Genomic DNA, 19,670 nt, shown 5'->3' with positions numbered 1-19,670 from the left:
CTCTATTTATAGTCCTGCAGCTGTTGTGATGTCACATGTACTTAAGGTGTGATATAAGCTGCACTGACGTCACACCCTGGAGTAACCTTTGCGGTGGTGACCGGCTCTGCACACCTTGTGGGGACTTGCAACAAGTTCCAAATTAATAAGGTCTGACATATATATTTATATAGTAGAGAGCAAACAACTTTCATGTCAAACTACCATGGTGGAGGTGACAGGGAATATTTGGTTATTTAGAGCTATAATGTTCCAGGTAATGATGTAGCTATAGCAATATATATGGAACTAGCATTCCTTGTTTTTAATAGAGGTTGTTTGAAGTCGCTATAATTGCTATAAAAATATATTTGGTGAGTGTAGAGGATCAAATGTCACCCCAGTTTTCATTTCTTAAATACGTCTGCTATAGCACAATACTTTGTAACCTTTTTGTGTGTTAGGTCCAGCTACTGTGACATGCATCGCCTTTTGTTTGTGTAACTAAACCCACCTACTTTGGTGTTGGTTCCGCCTACAATTGATTTGATGCCACCCACGTGAGGCTTCTTCTAGAAATTTTTCCAGAGCCACTTTTAGTTCCCAATCCGCCCCTGAGTGCACACATACCCGCGGCTTCATCGGCGGCCCCCGGCGGAGGTAACAGCTGCGCTGCAGTGATTGGGTGTCGGGCAGCAGTCAGTGGTGTGTGGTGACCTTTACTTCCCCCATGGTGGCCGGCTCCAAAGTAAGGCAACTGCGTTATGTATATAATATATTGTCCATGGTGGCTGGGTGCTGAGTGTCACAGGCATACAGAACTGCCTCTGGAAGTGCACTCACTGACAGCCAATAAATGTATGGCTGTCAGTGAGTGCCCTTTCAGAGTGCAGTTCTGTATGCCTGTGACCGGATGTGTGTGTGTCAACATCAACAAGTCCAGTAATGTTTTAATACAACATCCCACTAAGCTATCACTGAGAATTTACATGCATGTAGTTTGTGGAGAGTGCACTGTCAGTGAGTCCACTTTCAGGGGCCTATTCATCAAGGAAAGGAAAGGTAACTGCATCATATATCTATATAAATATATAGTCCATGGTGGCTGGGTGCTGAGCGTCACAGGCCTGTATCCTAGATACAGTCATATATATATATATATATATATATATATATATATATATATATATAATTTTCTGGATATCCTGAATGACAATAGATAGACACACCCATAGGTGGAGCTAGACACGCCCTTTGGGCGGAACATGACACGCCCCCCTCAGTGGCACATTCTGCTACCACTTGCAATCTCCCTGAAACTAGTTTTCAAAAGTAGGCAAGTATGCTCTATGTAAAGGGGCAGCCCAGCAGCTTAGGGAGCGCTGAGTGGCAAGATATGGAAGTGTTTTGTATTAAAAGAGTAGTAATAACACTGTTGCTTGGTGTGGCAGTGTGTTTAGGCACTGGCAAATTGCCATATATACTATATTTTTCTGCATGTAGCCAGTCTTCAAAGAGCGTATCAGTAATTATGCAACATTAACTTGCCTGATAATGCCTGCTATGTGCAGAAAAATATACTGTTTGATTTTTGGGTTTCTTGATGCTGGAATTCAGTATGTAGGCACTAAAGCAAGGGTAGGCAACATGTGTCACACCGGCTGTTTAGAACTTCACATCACAGCATGCCCTGCCAAAATTTTAGCATACCCTGTGGCAGTGCATGCTAGGACATGTAGTTCCACAGCAGCTTGCGTGCCATACGTTGCCTACCCTTGCTTTAGTACATGTGGCACTAGCCAAAATATAGCTGAGCACGCTCCCAGAGTGACAAGAAATGGAAGTGTTTTGTATTAAAAGTACAGATGTGCCCTCATACGAGATGCTGGTACACCTAACATCTATACACCATACGGTGCGAGATGGTCGGCACGACTGGGACACTCAGAGAGGAAAAGTGTACTGAGGGCCTGTAGAATGTGTCACTATCCAAAATATTAATTGTGAAAGAAAAGACAAGAGGGTAATGCAAAAAATGGTAGGTAATCTTAACCTGCTTTGTTCAGTTCAGAACCCTAAATATTAAATAAGCATAAAAAGTTGCTTTAATGTTCATTGCTTAGTTTTAGCAATATTTTAATGGGAAACAATCATAGAATTGGATAAGTAATAATTATTAAAGATTGATTGCAGCAATCTGATATTTTCTTGAATAGGTAATTGTTTAATACTATGAAAGAAAAAACAAACATAATGTGCCCTACACACAGCATACATGGCCTAATGTGCCCTACACACAGCATACATGGCCTAATGTGCCCTACACACAGCATACATGGCCTAATGTGCCCTACACACAGCATACATGGCCTAATGTGCCCTACACACAGCATACATGGCCTAATGTGCCCTACACACAGCATACATGGCCTAATGTGCCCTACACACAGCATACATGGCCTAATGTGCCCTACACACAGCATACATGGCCTAATGTGCCCTACACACAGCATACATGGCCTAATGTGCCCTACACACCGCATGCATGGCTTAATGTGCTCTACACACAGCATACATGGCCTAATGTGCTCTACACACAGCATACATGGCCTAATGTGCCTTACACACAGCATACATGGCCTAATGTGCCTTACACACAGCATACATGGCCTAATGTGCCTTACACACAGCATACATGGCCTAATGTGCCCTACACACCGCATGCATGGCTTAATGTGCCCTACACACAGCATACATGGCCTACTGTGCTCTACACACAGCATACATGGCCTAATGTGCCTTACACACAGCATACATGGCCTAATGCGCCCTACAGACAGCATACATGGCCTAATGCGCCCTACACACAGCATACAAGGCATAATGCTCCCTACAGACAGCATGCATGGCTTAATGCGCCCTACACACAGCATGCATGGCTTAATGCGCCCTACACAGCATGCATGGCCTAATGTTCCCTACACACAGCAAGCATGGCTTAATGCACCCTACACACAGCATGCATGGCTTAATGCGCCCTACACAGCATGCATGGCCTAATGCACCCTACACACAGCATGCATGGCCTAATGCGCCCTACACACAGCATGCATGGCCTAATGCGCCCTACACACAGCATGCATGGCCTAATGCGCCCTACACACAGCATGCATGGCCTAATGCGCCCTACACACAGCATGCATGGCCTAATACGCCCTACACACAGCATGCATGGCCTAATGTGCCCTACACACAGCATGCATGGCCTAATGGGCCCTACACACAGTATGCATAGCCTACTGTGCCCTACACACAGCATGCATGGCCTAATGTGCCCTACACACAGCATGCTTGGCGTAATGTGTCCGACACACAGCATACATGGCCTCATGTGCCCTACACACAGCATACATGGCCTAATGCGCCCTACACACAGCATACAAGGCCTAATGCTCCCTACAGACAGCATGCATGGCTTAATGCGCCCTACACACAGCATGCATGGTTTAATGCGCCCTACACAGCATGCATGGCCTAATGTTCCCTACACACAGCATGCATGGCTTACTGCTCCCTACACACAGCATGCATGGCTTAATGTGCCCTACACAGCATGCATGGCCTAATGCACCCTACACACAGCATGCATGGCCAAATGCGCCCTACACACAGCATGCATGGCCTAATGCGCCCTACACACAGCATGCATGGCCTAATGCGCCCTACACACAGCATGCATGGCCTAATGCGCCCTACACACAGCATGCATGGCCTAATGCCCCTACACACAGCATGCATGGCCTAATGCGCCCTACACACAGCATGCATGGCCTAATGGGCCCTACACACAGTATGCATAGCCTAATGTGCCCTACACACAGCATGCATAGCCTAATGTGCCCTACACACAGCATGCATGGCCTAATGTGCCCTACACACAGCATGCATGGCCTAATGTGCCCTACACACAGCATACATGGCCTAATGTGCCCTACACACAGCATACATGGTTTAATGACCCTACACAGCGCAACATGGCCTAATGCGCCCTACAGACAGCATGCATGACTTAATGCGCCCTACACACAGCATGCATGGCCTAATGGGCCCTACACACAGCATGCATGGCTTAATGCACCCTACACACAGCATGCATGGCCTAATGTGCCCTACACACAGCATGCATGGCCTAATGTGCCCTACACACAGCATACATGGCCTAATGTGCCCTACAGACAGCATACATGGTCTAATGTGCCCTACACACAGCATACATGGTTTAATGACCCTACACAGCGCAACATGGCCTAATGCGCCCTACAGACAGCATGCATGGCTTAATGCGCCCTACACACAGCATGCATGGCCTAATGGGCCCTACACACAGCATGCATAGCCTAATGTGCCCTACACACAGCATGCATAGCCTAATGTGCCCTACACACAGCATGCATGGCCTAATGTGCCCTACACACAGCATACATGGCCTAATGTGCCCTACACACAGCATACATGGCCTAATGTGCCCTACACACAGCATACATGGCTTAATGACCCTACACAGCGCAACATGGCCTAATGCGCCCTACAGACAGCATGCATGGCTTAATGCGCCCTACACACAGCATGCATGGCTTAATGCGCCCTACACACAGCATGCATGGCTTAATGTGTCCTACACAGCATGCATGGTTTAATGCGCCCTACACACAGCATGCATGGCCTAATGCGCCCTACACACAGCATGCATGGCCTAATGCGCCCTACACACAGCATGCATGGCCTAATGCGCCCTACACACAGCATGCATGGCCTAATGCGCCCTACACACAGCATGCATGGCCTAATGTGCCCTACACATACCATGCATGGCCTAATGTGACCTACACACAGCATACATGGCCTAATGCGCCCTACACACAGCATACATGGCCTAATGCGCCCTACACACAGCATGCATGGCTTAATGCGCCCTACACACAGCATGCATGGCCTAATGCGCCCTACACACAGCATGCATGGCCTAATGCGCACTACACACAGCATGCATGGCCTAATGCGCACTACACACAGCATGCATGGCCTAATGCGCACTACACACAGCATGCATGGCCTACTGCGCACTACACACAGCATGCATCGCCTAATGCGCCCTACACACAGCATACATGGCTTTCCAGTCAAGAATAGACAGGTACATGTGACATTTTATCTAATACCAGCAATACATATTTGTGCGCACACAGAACTCTGCATTTCTATATATGTGTAAATCTACCTTTATTTATGTGTCTCTGAGCTCCCTGTTAGTCGCCACTGATACTGTCATATCAGATTAATTATTTGAATGCACAGTAGCGGCATCCAAACCTCGCAGATGGTAACTACATCCCCTTTTAATGGCTAAGCAAAATGTATGTGTCACAAAAAATGGTATTGACCTTCTCTTTGAACAATTTGTTAGATGTGTTACACTGTAAAACATTTGAGGCAAGCATAGATTTCTCTGAACCAGCATCCTATGACTGTTTTTTGTTTATTTGGGGGGGTTAAATAAATTTTTCCTTGTAATTAACATGAAGTAACTGTGAAAGTACTACCACTAGATCCTGTAAATGTGTTATAAACCCACTACAATGTCAATTGTGACAAAATATGTTTGTCACTGTCCCCTTCAAATATCTCAAAGTGGCATGTGATAATAAGCAAAGTAGGAATGAAGCAATGCATAATTACTCAAGTAGTGGATTGAATTTTTTTAGTCATTTTCGAAATCCTTATATTCTTCGTTGTTTTGTACAAGGCAGTAAAGCAACTTAAATACATACAACTGAAGAAGATTCAGGGAAAATGTTGCACGATACACCCCATTGTTATAACCGCAATCTCTTATTTAATAAATGAAGAAGTACAATGCAACAATTTTGGTAAACACAGACCTTTACAAAGATGAACATTATTATCCACAAACGTCATATTCTTTACAAATGAAAACGTGTGAAATGATAAGAGAATAGACATGGTATTGTGTTATACACAGAGATTTTATAGAGGGCAGGTAAAGTAGCTACTGGTAATTATTTCCCAGCAATCAGCCAGAATAATTAGGCAATGCTAGAAGACACCTGGGCGTTCTATAATTTGGCAATGACTAAACAAAAGGCTGATGGAACGACCTGTCCTGGAATATATTTTTTCCTGGGCATAGAACTTTAAAACTTTTGGCTACAACCAACATGTCAAGACAGGTAAATTATGGGCATGATGTGTGCTATCCTACAGTGACAAGACGGCAGAACTTACAGATAAACTGATTTGATGCTGCCTGCTAAACAAAGACTACTGATAAATAGTATATTCCTTTAAGGGTAAAGTAAACACACTGCCCAGCACTACGAGGATTCGACCTTATTAGCTACCTCTGAAAAAGACAATTGGACATTCTAGGAACATACTAATTTTGCAATTTAAAATTTGCTGACTATAGCACAATCACCTGTGGGTCTAAGGATTGCTGGGTTGCTACTGTTTTGAGGGCTTGCAACTAGAGTAAACGCCAGACACACATTTCCAGGTATGACCGCACTCACTGTCAAACAACCAGAACACTTTTTTTCCCCAAAGCTTAGGTACAACTATTTGGCTTATCACGAGATATTACATCTGCACTCCCTATATAAGCTAATAATATTAACGTGAGGGGTTCTGCTGTACCATTAGCAACAGGACAAAAGTTGAAGGTAATCCTTTAAAAGTACCGAGAAACATCTAGTATATTGTCACAATCGTTTTTCTTTATTGATTCAATATCAGCATTTGGCCACTCTGGGTACAAACATCTGATTAGCACCTGTTTCCTGTGACACTTTTAAAATGACACTTGCAAAAGACACAAGTGAATTGAGGCTAACCAAATTAATAAGTTACAAAACAAAACATCAGCAAAAGTACAAAATGTTTAATAAAATATTAACATATATATCAAATATTTATGTGTTCAATACATTAAAATATTAAATAAAAATAAATATTTTTGTTATTTTTGTGTTTTTTTTTTATAAAAAAATATATTATATATTTTTGTTATTTATATAAATATATGCAGGGTCATCTTCAAGAACAGAAGCATCTCTTCACATTCACTGTTTGATAGGTTTGGCAGTGCTTATTACATTCTGAGCGAATTCTAAAAGAAAAAAAAATGCGTATATTAGCTTTAGTGTAAAGATTACTGTCAATAGAAGCAACAAATATTTTAGTTATCTGGCATGATCTGACGCTTGTCAAACTGAGGAACCAATCATATAGTGTTATCTCTGTCCTTCCCTATCAAATATAGGGGTCTATTTACTAAGCCTTGGATGGAGATAAAGTGAATGGAGATAAAGTACAAGCCAATCAGCTCCTGTCATTTTTCAAACACAGAATTTGACATGGCAGTTAGGAGCTGATTGGTTGGGACTTTATCTCCATCCAAGGCTTAGTAAGTAAACTCCATAGATGGATAGGAGCTGTATGCCTGCTGCAATCATCACAAATGCCATCAGGCTAAAAGAAATGGGCAACAGTTCTGATTATGTTGTAGCTCAGAGGTTCCCAAACGCGGTCCTCAAGGCTCCCCAACAGTTCAGGTTTTAGAGCTATCCATGGATGAGCACAGGTGGTTAAATTAAATTGACTGAGGTACTAATTAAGTTACCTGTGCTCAACCATGAATATCTCCAAAACCTGGACTGTTGGGGAGCCTCTGTTGTAACTTTTACAATTAGAATTCAAATATCAACTCAATACCTAATAATACCATAACTAAAATTATAGGAGGATACTTGTTTGTTTTAATTTTCTATAGGGTTTAGTTTTTTTTTTTATTAGGTTACTTGTTAGAAACACCCTAAGTACGTGTTTTCTTGTACACAATTATTAGTCTGATTCAGAATTGTACGCAATGCGGAGTTGAGTGATTATCAGTAAACTACAATACGCATGCGTCAAGATACATTACCGTATAAACAAGAGAGGTACATTCCATAGATATTTACTATTTTTAAACACTCACTTTTTCCTTCAAACATCAACCTCCTCGCTTCCATTTTCTTGTCCTAATCTCTTTTTTTCTTCTGCTTCACATTCATAAGAGGAGTATTTCCTTCGTGTACTGGAGAAAGAACAGATAGTAAAGTTAATAGGCTATACAAGCAAAAATCACAGGTCTGTCCTTTGGAGAGAGATAAATTGGATGGAGATAAAGTACCAACCAATCAGCTCCTAACTGTCATTTTTCAAACACAATCTGTAAAGTGACAGGAGCTGATTGGCTGTACTTTATCTCCATTCACTTCCTCTCTCTCTCTCTCTCTCTCTCTCTCTCTCCCCAAGGCTTAGTACATAGACCCCTAAGATTTGTGAAGACTGTCACTAATGAAGTCTTACATCTAGATTTCTACAATGACTAATGAACAAGTGTAAATGAAAAGGAAAGCATTATACTTACTGCACAACGATAATGATGATAATGGCAGTAATGCTGATGATGGATAGCAGGACAGCTACGACTGCTAATACTGTTGTTGTTGTCATATCGCTCATTTGTTCACCAGATTCGGATTTCATGGATCGTTCAATACAACGCTCACCAAAATAATGCTGGTGACATCTGAGGAAAGATGAAAACCTCTGTGTTAATACATATAGCACTGTAAGTGAGCACCGGTAAATTAACGCTATCAGACATATCAAAGGCTCTAACAATGGCTACCGGAAAATTGGATTTTACAAAAAAAAAAAAAAAAGAGAGAAGAACTGTTCCTGAAAAAGCTCTGTCATACACGAAATACAAAGTGATCTTGTTTCTGTCTAGGAAAAGCACTGTCAGCTAAGATCTACATTAACTGCTTCATACGCTGTCATTTCAGAGGTAGCTATTCATGTACAGAAGCTATGAGGGTGCTCTATTGTCACTACGGGAATGCTCGCACAAGTAGCTTATGTTTGCAAAGTGGTCTGTTAGATATTACCTGTCATTAAGGTTATATCAGGCATGCCTATTTTTTATCTCTTTTTAAAAAGTATTTCCCCCTCAAGCCATATCCAGAAGTGTGGAAAATAGGGTGCACCTTTTTTTCACTGAACACCTTTCTGCCCCTGTGCAAGTTTCTCAATTAAACAGACTTCATTTATTTATAGGTAATTTATTGGGCTAGAACAGGCGACCTAGAAGCACGCACAATGCCGTTCTGCTCCCTGGGCTCAAAACAACTGCTTTGTATTCTCTTTAAATCTAGCAGAGGTCTCATGTTTGGCATACTTGGAGTCATATTGTTAAGTAGCAGTTTCACTAAGCATAGACCACAGTGTAGACATTGAAAAGGCTCAGTCAACCACTAAAGCAGATATTAGCGTCTGTTTTATACTGAATCTTTGTTTAACAATTCTAAACCACCACTGAAAACACAAAGTACCTTATTTAGAGTTAAAAGCAATCCAGTAAAGAGAACAATTTGTAGTTGAGTGAGGGAACTTTTGTTTTACCAACTCAACACTGCACCTTCTCCTTGAATCTACCCCTAACTATCAAGAGGCCCAGTGTGTGGTGTTCAGATTATGACATACAGTATGACCAAAAGGTGTTTGTTTTGTAGCATAGAAACTTACTTGCATGCAACTTCGTGCAAATTCGTCAGGTATTTACATTCTCCATGAACGCAAAAATTAGCATGTGTAGTTTGGCAAAGATTCTTCTTCTTCTTTTTCTTTTTTTGTCCATTTTTGTTTTTTTTATCTCCCTTTTTCTTTTCTGCTTTCTTTGTTGTGATCTCTGTTTTGTCAGGCTTAATCACTGGTTGTACTGGGGAAAAAAAAAAGGTCGCTATTAGTATACTGTAGATTGGTATACTAAGAATCCAATAGGGTTGAGGCTACCAAAAGGTTAAAAAAAAAAGAAAGCCATACTAACAGACCAAGAGGCTCTTATCTGCCATCATATTCTATGGTTCTAGAGACCTCAAAAGTAAAATGCAATATGTTAATCGGTATAGGGCAATTAATAGTGAGTAATTGGCTTTAAAAAAAAGCTTTTAAATATACGCACCATATTTCTTGATAACTATTATGGTACGATATCTAGAGCATCAAATATGAGTTACCTAGAAGAATGTTAGTTATGTACATACGTTTTAACCTACAATACACTTGTAAGATGGACTTTTCCGAAGCAACTTGCTTCCATAAAGCTCCCAAATGCTGTTAAGCACTACATCACATTTTACAGACCACCCTCCTCCTAAGGTAGTCACTTTAGTTTAAATAGTTTTCAATCGGAAGTGTCACTTTTCCAAGAATGTGCACAAATTCTGTACACATAAGCCCTGAAGGAAGGGTTGGGAGGAGGTCATGTCACTAGGATATTGTGCAGTTAGACATGTTTCATTAGCACGCGGTGAGTCACTGAGGTGAGGTTTTACAACACACAGCTTTCTCCCTTCATCCACACTTAAACACTGTAATCTAGCACGTTCAGTCTGATTAAAAATCCCTGTACTCACTGCATTCTAATCTCCTTCATTAAGTTTGATTGGTTCTCATGAATTACAATTTACAAAGTTCTAGCCATTGTTAACTTGGGACATTTTATTGCCCACATAAAGTGATCAGAGTTATCTTATAGTCTTGTATATAAACTATAACTTTATAATATTCCATAGCAACAGCTACAATTGTTTTTCATCTACATTATGTATCAAGTCTTTCCCACACTTGTCAGTCCATTTGGGCAGGGCTATCTTTACTTTCTGCTCCATGTCACACTCTCCCAGATTGTCTGGGAGACTCCTAAATTTTGGGTAGTTCCCCTAGAATCCAGTAGAGAACACCATGCAGTGAAGAGTGTGGTGCAGGGCCATGATGCATTTTGATGTGAATAGCATCATTGTGGCCTAGTTAAACAACCTTAAACAAAGGTTTACATGTCTTTTGGTATATTCTGGATCAGGAAAAATGAAGCATAAGTTTGTAAGGGGTTGGGTACGGGATCCCAGCGGGCGGGATGCCGGTGGTCAGAATACAAAAACAGTGGCATCCAGAGAGACAGGATTAGGTAAGTAGCCTAACCATAAACCATATCCCACCATTCTCGCAGCCTAACCCTAACTCTAAAGCTAACCCTCCCCTAATACTTACCGCCGGGAAACCAGCGGTCGGGATTCTGGAGCAGGGATTCCGACTGCCGTCAGGATTATTTTGACCGACAGCCGGGATGCCGACTATATCCCATTTGGAAGTGTTATATTAACAGGCATTTAATGTTAATCCTCCAACTCAAAAAGGTGTGACCTTGTAAAAGTGATAAACACATTTATAGTTGTAAGTATATAATGCACAAAACTGCATTTATTTGACAACACTGATTAAAGGTTTCTAAATAAGCAAGAATATTATAGTAGTATATTCAGCTGTAATGATTTAAAATAGCTTGAAAAATAAAATATGTTTGACACATAGGGTCCCAGATGCTGATGAGAAGGTAGTGAGTCTAGTATTCAATGATTCACTTCTGGCAGTGCAATAAACCTCTGCAATGTGTTTCTAGGCCCACACAGTTCAGGATAATTAAATAACGGATGGCAGACTTTGTGATTAAATGCAATCATTGAATAGAGCTCTCTAGAAACTAAGTGTTATTGCCGCAGAGTTTTCAGTTCAGACATACTTTGCGTGGGCAGCTGTAAACCGCATATACTTTTTAAAATCTATATTTCTGTTTTTCTGCTTCTCTTCCAAGTGTTATTCACAAAACCCTTATTTCATTATATATGTGCCTTAGGCTGACTGCACACAGTAGTTTTGATTGACCGATCACTGTAGGGTGTGTGCTTTATAAAGCTATACACAATCAATAGCTGATTGGAATAGAGTTGATATGACACGTTATGGCAGAACATTGGGTTGAATGAGGACCATTACCTATCAAGTAATGATTATCATCTAGTTCTTAGCTAATGCTATCATGCCTAGGCTCCACTAAGCAAGAGGTGCATAGTAATCCTGACATTACTACAAATATTTATAGTCTTAACATGTAAGTACAGGTAATGAATACCTTCTGCATATGTCATTTATATTACATTTTAGTGCTATGTTCAACTAGTTTAAAGATATGCTGCTCTTCAAATTACTGAACAACAAATATGCAATATTATACAGCAGAACAACACTAAACAAAGTACATAATATAGTGTTGTACAGATCTTAGAGATACAGTGGACACACTTACCACGTATAGAATCATCTATGATAAATTCCCTGATTGTCACGTCTTCTTCATCTTCACTATGTCCTTCATGGCTCAGATAACGTATCTTCTCCTCCTCATCAGAGATGCGAGCTCCTTCAGCAGAGACTGTCACATTCATTTCACTCTCCGTGGAGTTTATAACAGTGCAATGGACTGTGTGTTTGCACGCTACAGATTTAAAACAAAGTTATGTTTAAAATACCAAAACAATGAATGCACATGTAGTCACTTCACATGGCGCATTAAAGTAGAAGGGAAGAAAAGACGCTGGCTATGACAAGCCCATTCTAATACAAAATGACATAATTACCCAGTAGAGCTTCTTCTCTAAAGTTATAGCTAGACCATCTATATAATTTATATGTGCTGAGGCTAACATCTGCAATATCTGGAAACTGCAATAATAAATAAAAGCGCAGTGTACAAATATTCCAAGGTACATCTGCCACAATTGCCCCACCACCTTACTAAAGAGAAATACTGTACTGTCTATTTTATTTAGTTATCTGCATTGAATAGCTCAGGCACAATAGTGATGACGTTCCAATCCGCAACTGAACAATATATCGGTCATATCGTATAGTGTGTACGCTCGATCCGTCGTTCATTGCATCATCCCATCTGCTGTCCTGCACGTCAGATGGGAGAATGAGATGAACGATCCGGTGTAATTACATGCAGCATGTAACACTACATCACATCATCATACACTGGATCATGCAGATGCATAGTTACATTGCTCGGCACATCTCTGGGTCACACCGTCCTTATAGTGTCTACCCAACTTTAAAGAGTAACTTCAGTGGTCACTGATTATACACGTATAAACATTAATCACCAAACAACAGTCAATATTAACTAAAGCAAACTCCCAAAGGATTCAATTCATTCATGAACATGCCATTGCCATGTTCTCCTTATCACAGACACTTCCCCATCTTATGGCATGTTCCGGGCAAGCGCTGACATGCCACAAACCTCAGCCTATCTCCTCATAGTGTCTGATGAGATTACGACAGATATAGATATAATGTTTTTACTTTTTTGTGTGTGAGAAACTCTTCAAACCGTACAGTAATTTTCCATGGGTAAAGTCCTAGATAAATGCATTTGTCTAAGTAATTGTTTTTAGAATAGAATTACACAATCAAACTAGATGGAAAATTCAATAGCAACAGGTTACCTCTCATTTGCAGAGAGAACTATCTAACCAACTAATAATAGCTATTATTAGGACTCCCTCTCAAGTCATGAATAATGCAATTGTAAATAATGTAAAATGAAATGTAATGATAATAATAACAGTAATGAAAACATTCACATAAGCAGCAATTCTAGGGTTTAGCAAAAGGTACACAGTGAAACTAATGCTATACAATACAGGCACTTACCTAGGGAAAGAAGCAAAGTGGTCCACACAAGAAGCAGTGACAGATGAGAAGACATGATTGGTGCTTCCTATAATGAAATCTAGCTGTGCTGTGATGTAGTGTGAGGTCCTGGATGACAGGAGAGTAGTAGTGTGAGTGCAGCAGCTGAGCTCAGTCAGTGGTTATTATACTGTCTGACTGAGGATATTTCTATATATCGCCGAGGGAAGGGCTATGACGAGGAATGACGAACAGTGCTGATGGGGGAGAGGAGGGGGCGTACCTGTCTACAGGAAGCGATAGCGTTTGAGCCATCATCCGACACAGGTGTTAGCTTGTTAGCCCCCAGCTGGCTGTATTATTACTATACCCGTGGGCAGCAGCGGGGCGGCGGCGTGTGTTCTTACGGCTAGTTAGTGCCCGGTCATGCCATGCGGGCATATGTATAGCGACAGGCGGGCAACTTGGCTCTGGTCCCACGGGTGCTGGTGCTGGGTGTTATCTCCTAGATAAATTGATTAATCTAAAATAGCCACCTGAGCACAGGGACGAGGACACCTTTTAGGAAATACTGTGGGAAATACAGCAGAGTAACATTATGAGCTGGACTGACTGCCAGCTCCACTTTGTATGTATGGGGTAGTAGGTAATGTAGGCAGTGCCAGATTACCAAATAGGCAGAGTAGGAACCGGCCTATGGGCCCCACGACAACGGATCAAAATATTTATTTGATCTTGAAAGTAAATTACAATCAATTTTTCTAAAATTCAGGGGTGTATCTAGCATTCCGAGCGCCCCTGGCAAAGTAAGGGATTGGCGCCACCCGGTCCCTTATTTTCAGAAAAAAAATAAAGAAAACTTAAAATAGACAAGAACATGCATGTGCATATGACAGAGCTCACACACTTTGTATGTTTCACACTTACCTGGCACACTCTGACAGGTGTCACACACATGTGCAAGGTAAGTGTCCACACATACTGCACATGACATACACAGCTCTCCTCACATGTTACCAGCTCCTCCTCTCTGTCCAGTCTGTAGCATCAGACTAACTGATGACAGCTACTCACCTCTCTCCCTCTCAGGTGCCCCGTCTGTTCCCCGTGATTTGCACAAAATATTGATGCAGCCTAATACATCTCTGACAGATAATCAAATAGGGACTACATGATTGGTGTAATGGTTAGCATTACTGCCTCACAGCATTGAGGCCTTGGGTTCTAATCAGTGGCGGCTCCAGAGGTGGGGCTGCAGCACAGTGCAAGATTCAAATAGGGGAGCCACACCAACTGCCACCCCAAATACTGCCAAACATAAATGACTGGGACTCACTGTCAGTTAGTGTGGCTCCCCTATTTGAATATTGGACTGCCCTGCAGCCCCATCCCTGGAGCCGCCACTGGTTCTAATCCCACCTGATCATGTCCATACACTAGCAATCTACAGCCTCAATCGATCTAGGAAATCCAACATGTTGGACAATCTGATTTATCAATTCCAATCACTTTTTGGTTGAAATCTGCGATCTGTGAACCCCATAGATTTTTTCACACAATTATCTGCAAAATTCAGAATTGCCACAATCGACTATTGATGTATGGGGGCCTCAAATTGGCTCCTGACAAAAATTAATGTGTGTATTTGTGGTAAAGAATATGGACTGTAAGCTCCACTGGGGCTGGGACTGATGGAAATGGACAAATATTCTATGTAAGCCCTGCAGAATATGTGTGCTATATAAATAACTGGTAATAAATCAATAAATAGGCATACCATGGTGTCTGTTTAGATAACTATATGATCTGCACAGATATCTTGCAATCAGCTTGTAGTACTGAAGGAGATATACCATACCTATGAGTCTTCTTTAGACAATTTACTTTAAAATCACAATAGAAGTATGCCTTGTATTGTTCTAAGTCTTGCTTACACACCCACAACGTGTTTTTGAGGATATACCAGGAATCTCCTTTCTGATAAGATGTCTCTTGCAGCATTATCGCGATGTCAGTTAGCAAATCATATACCAATCAGGAAATAGGATCAACAATTTAGCAGTGTAGACCTAACAAATCGGAAATCTGTTAGAACCTAGTATTAGAAGATTTATTGCAGTTTTCTTTTTTTAATTTTAGGAAAGTTAATCAAACTTGGTATAAACTTAGTTATCTAAAATAGAAAATGTAATTTAAAAAAACATATGTATTAGTAAAGTACACACTCTTGTAGCAACATCGACAACCTCTTATTTTCCCTTGCACATTGCATATTGTATCACTCACACTGCACTGCTACAAAAAAAAAGAGAATGGATATATATTATCTACATTATATGGCAGCTATATGTCCTGAATATCCATTAAATAATATTTTAAAAGTGATACTTACTGTAAGCGTGCAACTCCTGCAGAATGGAAAAGGTTACCACTAACCATTTTTCCATGTTCCTGTAATCCCTGAAAGTAATGGGCTAATTTTATTCGGGGACAATTATTTAAATGTCTGCTTCCTCCTCTTGTCCCTCTCCCCCTCTACCTGCCCCCTGGACCTCATTTCCTCGCGCCATCTCCACTCCCTCAGCGCTTGCACCTCACCAACCACTTTAATCCCTCTCTTTCCACTGGGACTGTTCTCTCCTCCTTTAAACATGCCATTATCTTAACCCATTATAACAAAACATTTCCCTCAAAACTCTTATAGTAGCTTGTATTCCATTGCCTGTCTACCTCACATTCATCACACTACCTCCACGACCTATTTCAATCTTGTTATCGCTTCCTTTATTCTATGGAAACTGACCTTACCAAGATTACTGACCTCTCCATTAAAGGCCAGTTTTCCAGTCTCATCCTTCTTGATCTGTTAGCTGTTTTTGAGACTGTTTACCATCCTCTCTTTCATCACACCCTCCACTCCTTGGGGCTTTGTGACATTTCCCTCTCATGGCTGTTTTTCTAGGTTTCTAATAATTTCTATGGGGTCCATTCAATTACATGCAAGGGGATGCATTACCATTGCAAGGGTGTCGAAACCCTGGCAACAGCATCCGAACTTGGCCCCCTTGCGTCCCCATCTCACCCTGGAATCGCTGATATTTGTACGCAGCCCTATGGGGCTGCGTACAACAGATCAGCGAGTCCAGAGATGCCATAAGTGCAGCATATAGCTGTACTTACTCGTCCGTACTCACGGGGACGAGTTCATTGAATCAACCCCAATTTCTCTATCTACACCTCTAATTCCCCCTCACTCTAACTGTCTGTTGGTGTTCCCTAAGAATCTTTACTTGGTTCCCGTTACTTCTCTCTCTACATCTCCCTTGGTGATTTAATCAGCTTTTTCAGTCTACAATACCATCTTTATGGTGACGATACACAAATCTATTTCTCCCTCTCTGTTCTTTCCCCTCCACCCTTTCTCTAAAATCCACCTGTCTCTCTTCTATTCCTTTTGAGATGTCCCAATGCAGCTCAGCATGACTAAAGGGGCCCTTACATCCACACCGCAATTCTCTGGCGCTGATTAGCGAACATCGATGATCAGCAATCCATCGGGGAATCAGAAATTCTGCATGTTAAAAATCCCTGATTTGCCGAACCCGATCATTTTGTGGTCAGGATAGTCAAATCAGGGAAATTCAACATGTGGAATTTCCCTTCTGCCCAACCCCAGCATCTGAGGATCTGATTTATTACAACCATCCGTTACTGATACAGGAGAGCTGTAAGACTGAACTTATTGTCTTCCCTCCCTACAGGGTCCCTTTTACCTCCCTCCACGCTCTTTCTGTTGCTCACACTAGTCTCCCTCCTGTCCATCAAGTCCACTACCTGGCCCCCCCACACCGTTTCCTCATTCATTCCATCTCTACATCCTGCTGTTTTCAATCCACAATATAACCAGTTTAAGCTTCCCACCCTACCTTTAAATGTCAATCCACATTCCCTCTCTGCTCTCTCTCTTTTTGTCAACTCACCTCCTATATGATTACCTCACCCACATCCAAGACTTCCTCCTCCCCTCCTCTGGAGCTTACTCCCCTGCCCTATCAGAATATCTACCAGTCTGCAGGGATTCAAACGTGCCCTGAAAACACACTTGTTCAATAAAGCCTACTAGCACTTCTCACACTTTTAACCTGCTTCCTCTGTCTTCTCTCCTAGTTTTCACACCCTTTTCACATTATTTTAATATCACAGAAATGTATGACAGACAATTGAAGGAGAATTCACAAAATTCTCCTCTAATTCCTTAAATTTGCAACATTTTAGTAAGCAAATCGCATTTCTCATACTTATAATGGGAAATGTGTTCTGCTCAAATGTACTAAAATAATATTTGAAAAAAAAGAGATCCGGAAGGTGGGACAAGTGGAGAGGTAGCCTGCAGCACACACGCAAGCTCTGTCCCTGCATGTGATATTTTATACATCCTTGCAATGTATTCAAATATCGCATTGCGAATATATCACATCACATCCGATTGTGGTAAATACAATATGCACTCTGATCTCTTCCCAGTTCACCTCCCATTTTAAAACTCTGTCCATTTAGGCTGTAAGCTTTCATGAACAGGGCTATTCACAATCTTGGTTTTCACCTTGCATTATCCTTGTCTCCATGACCATTTCTGTCTGCCCTTCCAAGGCCACAGGGAATAATAAAGCCATTAGTTTATGTGCACATATTTATACCTATTTGGTCTCCGTGCACTTATTTTATTCCATATAGGCATAACATTAAATTGCCTAATTTTCAAGATTACTGGTCCACAAATTGTAATATGAAAACTACCTGTCCAAGTGAAAACTGGTGGCCGAGGGACATTCAAGCACTATTCCTGCACAGTTGCCCTAGATCTATGTCCTCATTGTTCACATTATACACTTATATAAGACATGATATAATAAAGCAGATACATCAGTATTAAATAAGTCATACTTGCCAACTCTTACTTAATGTTAAAGGGGGTTGGCTCCAGAATCCTGACGGTCAAAATCCTGATGCATGTTAGTGAGTATTCTAACCCTACCCCTAGCCCGCCCCTCCCGCAGCCTACCCCTAACCATCCCCTTTGTCATCCTAACTCTAACTGTCCCCTTCAGCAGGCTAACCGTCCCCCTAGTGCCTAACCCTTAACCTACCCCTAATACTCACCACCGGGATTCCAGAACCGGTATTGTGATGACCATTGGGATTTTGGAGCCGGTATTGTGACCATCGGGATTCTGACCATGGGGATCCTGACTACATCCTGTTAGGGCAGGGATGGACTGGGGCTGTAGAATATCCCTGGCATTAATTCTAGTGCACAGGCCGGAGATGCAGAAAGGGGTGTAGCCTTGATGGATGGGGTGTGGCCTCACCACACGGGTGTGGTTTCACTGCACAGGGCATGGCCTTAACACACACCCCTGTTTCTCAGTATGCCAGCCGAGCAGTGCGCCGGGAGGCAGAGCTGCTCGGCCAGGGTTTCAATCCAGGCCAGCCCATCAGGGCATTGGCCCTTCTGGCATTTGCGTTAGGGATACTCCCTGAAATAGCAGTGATCTTCCTGAAGTCTAGAAAGCTTTCTGAGACTGGTATGGGTGTACCAGTGGACAAAACACTAAGGAGAAGAATAAGGTGGATGAGTGCTAGGAGAAAATGGTCACCACTTGCCAGCATATTGATGGCTACAAGAGTGACTGTGTGCTCAAGGATACAGTATGTGATGAATTGCAGGCGATTTGTGTCCAAGGAAGCGTGCTGTAATGGGGGTGTGTGCTTCATCACAGTGTATGTGTGTTGCAATACAGAACAAGTGTGTTTCATTGCAGAGGTTGTCTGCTGCATTACAGGGGATCTGTTCCCAGGTATATATATGCTGCATTACAAGGGATATGTGATGATTTGTATGAACCTGGTGAAAGGAGAAAGAAGGGGTTCATATAAGATGCTCGAAAACAGTAGGGTGCAGCATATTTTTCATTCTCATTCATTGTAAAACACAGGAGCGTATCTATAATAGGTGCAGGGTGTGTGGTGCA

General features: G+C 41.7%; 1 protein-coding gene across 1 annotated transcript; it reads right to left on the bottom strand.

Moving 5' to 3' along the window:
- Positions 1-6,922: 6,922 nt before the first annotated feature.
- Positions 6,923-13,817, bottom strand: AREG (amphiregulin). The gene is made up of 6 exons (XM_088448878.1): positions 13,660-13,817; positions 12,248-12,436; positions 9,631-9,823; positions 8,471-8,632; positions 8,036-8,134; positions 6,923-7,165 (listed from the first exon to the last, which is right to left on the bottom strand). Exons 1-5 carry the CDS (start codon positions 13,712-13,714, stop codon positions 8,044-8,046), a joined length of 690 nt encoding a protein of 229 aa, XP_088305004.1. The 5' UTR covers positions 13,715-13,817; the 3' UTR covers positions 6,923-7,165; positions 8,036-8,043.
- Positions 13,818-19,670: the final 5,853 nt, after the last annotated feature.

The sequence above is a fragment of the Taudactylus pleione genome, unplaced genomic scaffold (genome assembly GCF_031769625.1).
Source record: "Taudactylus pleione unplaced genomic scaffold, aTauple2 ptg000471l, whole genome shotgun sequence".
Taxonomy (NCBI): domain Eukaryota; kingdom Metazoa; phylum Chordata; class Amphibia; order Anura; family Myobatrachidae; genus Taudactylus; species Taudactylus pleione.
This window is presented reverse-complemented; position numbering and strand designations above follow the sequence as displayed.